The sequence below is a fragment of the Corvus kubaryi genome, unplaced genomic scaffold (assembly GCF_017639235.1).
Source record: "Corvus kubaryi isolate FWS band 111438036 unplaced genomic scaffold, C.kubaryi_AGA036_p1.0 37265, whole genome shotgun sequence".
Lineage (NCBI taxonomy): Eukaryota > Metazoa > Chordata > Aves > Passeriformes > Corvidae > Corvus > Corvus kubaryi.
In genome coordinates, this window is record NW_024581080.1 from 1,803,690 (window position 1) to 1,808,878 (window position 5,189).

The window sequence follows — 5,189 nt, forward strand, 5'->3', positions numbered from 1 at the left end:
TCCTCCCTGTCGGGATGGGGGTGGCACAGGTTGCCTGGAGAAGCTGGAAAACTCTTCCTCATCCCTGGAAGTGCCCAAGGCAAGCTTGGACGAGGCTTGGAGCACCCTGGGATAGTGGAAGGTGGGTGGGCAGTGGTAGGGGGTGAAAGGGGGTGATTCAAGGTCCCTTCCCAGCCAACCCAGTGTGGTTCCCAGGCTGGAACTCGGGACGCTCCGAGCCGGGCACGGCTGTGGCTCCGGGGAGCTGGCCCCCCCTCTCTGGGAAATGCAGCGTATAATCTATGCATTAAAAGTCCTTGTGAGGCAGGAGTTGCTGTGCCTACACAGCTGCAGCCTCCTCAGATCCAGCCCTGTAGATATTTTTTAAAGCTCTGCCGGAGCACAGTGTCCTTCCATTACCGGCTGCAAAATTGCGCCGAGTCGATACCGGGAATAAAAAGGGGGGGGAAAAAAAAAGAAAAAAAAAATCAAAATCGAGCCTTTTTTTTTTTTCTCCTCTTTTTAAAACCCAGATTTAACTTCAAAGTAAATGGAAAGTGCGTCGCTGATCGTCTTGTGCGCCCTCCCTCGCTGCTTTTTCCGAGGGGAAGGGTTGGCTCTGCCCTGCGCAGCGGGGTTGGGGGTGGAAGCGGCTGCGTGTGGCTTCTCTGGAGCCTCGTGGCTCCTTCAGGCAGGAGCAGAGGGAAGTGCCAGGGACAGGCTGGGCCGCCGGGAAAGCACCGCTAACGGCGGGGTTTGGGTGCCAGCACGAGGCTCGGTGGTTTGGGGATGCCTCAGGAAGGGTTTTCCAGGATGGTGGCCATGCTCAGGGCTTGGTGCACAGCAGGGAAGGGAGGATTTCCCAGCCTCTGGCCTGGAATCTCCTCCGGCATTCCCATGCCTGGATTCCCACTGCAGAGGAGCAGCTCGGCTCATTGCCGTGCTCTTTATTCCCTGCCTTAAGTGCGAGGTTTTGTGTCCTTCCCAAATGTGCCCCATCAGGGATAGAGCATAAAATAAACCAGGAAAGCCTCTGGACTGATGGGATCCATCCTTCCCATTGTTCTTAACTGGGAGAAATTCCTGCAGGAGCTGCGACCTCGAGCTGCTGGCATTGTCTGTGTGCCACACTGGGAGAGAGCATCCCCCAGTGAGGAGTCCTGGCATGAAAACATCCCTGGAAGTGTTCCAGGCCGGGCTGGAGTGAGTGGAGCCTCCTGGGGCAGTGGAAGGTGTCCCTGCCCCAACCAGAGAGTCCTGAAATCCCTTCCAACCCAAACCATTCCCTGATTCCACAAACCCAAACCATTATCCCGTGAGACCTCTCAACCTGGCCACCCCTTCCCACCCTCACTGCCCTCCATCCCTATTTCCCTAACCCTTCTCCCAGTGCATTTGCAGAGCCAGGAGATATTTTAGCAGCCCAGGAGCTGGCGAGGCCGTGCCTGGAGCCCGCTGCATCCAGGACATGTCTCCCATTTAAATATAATGGGATCGTGTGGGACGGTGCCCATAAAAAGCAATGTCAGGGCCGAGCATCTGATCTGCCCCAGGCAGCTGGAGCAGCTCCCTGATGACTTTTCCAGGTTGTTCCTCATCCCCAATCTGTTGCAACAGAGGGAGAATATCATGGGATGTATCTTTATATTTATATTTATAATTATATTTATGGGGATTTGTTCTGTGCCAGCCTCGGGGGATGTGCAGGACCGGGCAGGATTGAAGGATCACATCCCCGGATCAGCCTCTCGCCGAGGGATGCTCCTCACAAACGCTTGGATCCAAATATTCCCATTTCTCCCTGGCTCTTGGCGTTTGCCCTTTGCAAACTGAGGCTCAGGGATGGAAGTTTTCCCTCGGCACCCACCGGTCCAGCCCATCAGCACCCTCCGGAGCGAGCGGAAAATGGGATTTTAATGGGGCTGGAGTGGCTGTGGCGGGCTGGGAACACCCGTGGTTCCGGTTGAACCGTGGATTTAGGTCACATCTGAAGCAAATGACACTCGTCAAGTGACATTTGTGTCTTTTCTTTTCGCTAATGGCCTCCCCAGTTTGATTTCTATTTGCATTTATTTCTTTTTTTTCCCATTTTAAGAGGTGGGAAAGCTGTTTGTTCCCTCGTGGAAGTAAAATCCATCACCAGGCTGCTCAGACAAAATTTTCACCACCAATCCCTGGCCTCAACCCCCCAAAAATCACCCTGCAATTTATGAATATTAAATTATTATTCCAAAGGGAGCATCGCCCATTTGATCCCAACCCACAGCTCTGGTATTCCCTGGGATAATTCGATTTCCTGGAATGAAGAGACAGGAGCAACGCTCCAGTTCCTGCTTTTCCCTTTTCTGTCACATTCAAAAATATTCTCCATCAGATGTTCATGTTTCCTCAATTTGTAACACATTTTAATAATAGGAATCTTTCCCAGAGTCTGGATAAATTGTTGGGTGCTGGGAATCCTTCTGGGGAGGGCTCAGAGCTCCTCTTCAGCTGGGTTTGTGACCCAAAAAGAACAAATATTTGCTGAACAAAAGGCAAAAAAAAAAAAAAAAATCAGGGGGAAAAAAAAGCAAAAATATTACCAAAAAAGTGCAAAAAAGTAACCAAAACAAAGCAAAAAGTTAACCAAAAAAGTGCAAAATATTAACGAGAAAAGTGCAAAAAATTAACCAAAACAAAGCCAAAAATTAACCAAAAAGTGCAAAAAAATAACCAAAGCAAAGCAAAAAATTAACCAAAAAAAGGCAAAATAAGACCCCAAAAAGGCAAAAAATTGTGCAAAATATAATGCTGCGATTAATATTTATTTTGCACTTATTCTTTATTTTCCCTGGACTTTTATTTCCACTTCTCTACCTCTTCTTTCCCTTTCCAAACAGGAATTTGGGGAAACACCACATTAATTAAATAAATTCAGGATTCTGGGATGGTTTGGCTCGGAAAATCTCACCCAGTTCCACGGGCAGGGAACTTCCTGCTGGAGCAGGCTGCTCCAGGATTGCCTTGGATGCTGAATCCACCCAAACATCCCACCCCAAGCCCTTCCCATCCTTTTTTCCAGGTTCAGCAGCGTCTTCCCGAGCCTGAACATGGCCGTGAAGCGCCGCGAGCAGACGCTCCAGGACTACAAACGCCTGCAATCCAAGGTGGAAAAATACGAGGAAAAGGAGAGAACCGGCCCCGTCCTGGCCAAGCTGCACCAGGTACTGAGATGCCCCCAGAGCCACAATCCCGGCAGCATTCCCGGGAAAACTCGGGGGGAAAAGCTTTTCCCTTCCATCTGACATCCACGAATAGAACGTTCTGGGAGGATGTCTTTTATCCGTGCAAAGAGCGCGTTTTTGACAGCACAGCGCTGGTTTCGAGCGCTCCGTGAAGGGAAGGAGCTGCTTTTCCAAGAGAAAATGGAATGTTTTCCAAGAGAAAATGGAATCGGAGCCCCAGGAGCTCTGGGGACGCTCGGAGCCAGCGCTGAGGTCGAGGCACAGGGGGGTTCCCCCCGACCTCCGCGTCTGAGCGAGCAGCTGGATGGGGAAGGGAGCAGATCAGAGCATTTCCCAGCTTTATGTTTGCCACCTGTTCCCAAAAAATTCGTCTTGGAAAATTGCAGTAATTGGTTAACAGGAAGTTTTGCCAGATTCTTTTTTGCTCTCTCCCGAATTTTAGGGAAATCGTGAGGAGTTTGTTGTTGGGGTTTTTTTTTTTTTTTTTTAATCAAATCTTCCCCGGCGTTCTTCCCCAAAATCTGTCACTCCGGCAGCACGTGGCTTGATCCTCCCAGGAACAATTGATACTCAGAGTCAAGGGAAATGTGTTTTTCTGATGAATTTCCCCCCCAAAAAAGGAAGTTTTGTGTTAAAGAACAGCCTGAACAAAAGACACCTCTGGTTTAACAGTAAGCAGCTTATTTTGCTCAGCCTCAGCGACTAAAGCTGGGGCTGGAAAAATGGGAATTCTTTTGTCCCAAAGATTAAGCAGGGTTTAGTTATTTCATTTCTTTTTTCCCCCTTAATGAACTTTTGATCTAATTCCCCCTCCCAAAAAAAAGAATTTTAACCAAACACTGAGTTTAAACACCTGTGGGAGGGAGCCTGGAGCATTCCTGAACCTGGGGTATCCAGAGGGTCTGGATTCGATGGGAAATGGCCTCATTTCGTCCAGGTATTTAATTATTGAGCTCCCATCCCAGCAGTTTCCCCCATGAACTCCATCCTGGGATTTTGCCCCCATGAGCTCCATCCCAGGAGTTCCCCCCCATGAGCTCCATCCCGGGAGTTTCAACGCTCCCGGTTTCATGGCAAATGATGAATTTGCTCCTTTGCTGGGATGATTCCAGGTTTTTCCAGCCTGGAGCCCAGTCCACGCCATCCCCCTGGCACGCTGTCGCTGTCCCAGGGCCGGCGCCGCGGCCGGGCCGGGCTCTCCCGCACCCCCCTCCCGTCGGAATGGCAGCGGGATTAAGTGGCAGACTTGAACCGCTCTAATATTTCACAGCCCACCCCCTCCTGCCCTTTTCCACACCATCCCGGAGACATTTCCCGTTCTCCCCACGCTCTCTTTAAAGGAGCCACTTGGATGCACTGAGCTGAAGGTCACGGTGATGGTGGGGGCAGGATCCTGGAGCGACGCTCCCGGGAATCGCGGGGTGAGGGGACGTGGATGTGACCAGGGACGTTCTCCAGCCTGACTGAGCTCTGGGACTGGGTTTTGGCCGTGTTTTTCCAAAGGAGAGAAGACACAACCGCTCTGGGTGTCCTGTAGCTTTCCAGGGTCAGAGATGGGGTCCTACCAGGGTCCATTGGGTGGTCATTTGGATCCCACCAGGGTGCATTGAATGGTCACTTGGGTTCCACCAGGTTCCATTGGGAGGTCATTTGGTACCAGGTTTCGTTGGGTGGTCATTTGGGTTCCACCAGGGTCCATTAATTGGTCATTTGGATCCCACCAGGTTCCATTGAGTGGTCACTTGGTCCCACCAGGTTCCACTGAGTGCTCATTTGGGTTCCACCAGGTTCCATTGAGTGGTCACTTGAGTCCCATCAGGTTCCATTGAGTGGTCACTTGAGTCCCATCAAGTTCCATTGAGTGGTCACTTGGATCCCACCAGGGTGCATTGAATGGTCACTTGGATCCCACCAGGATCCATTGAGTGGTCACTTGGGTCCCACCAGGCTCTGTGGATGGTCACTTGGGTCCCACCAGGGTCCATT

The 5,189-nt window shown here is 51.0% G+C and overlaps 1 protein-coding gene across 1 annotated transcript in view; it reads left to right on the top strand.

The window, feature by feature from the left end:
* Window positions 1–2,993: 2,993 nt before the first annotated feature.
* The window catches only part of BIN3 (bridging integrator 3), a gene marked incomplete at its 5' end in the record, with an annotated part of 8,402 nt that continues 6,206 nt past the window's right edge, over window positions 2,994–5,189 (top strand). Inside the window, one exon of the mRNA XM_042024753.1 lies at window positions 2,994–3,182. Within this exon, the coding sequence (XP_041880687.1) occupies window positions 2,994–3,182 (189 nt within the window). The remainder of the gene's footprint in view (window positions 3,183–5,189) is intronic.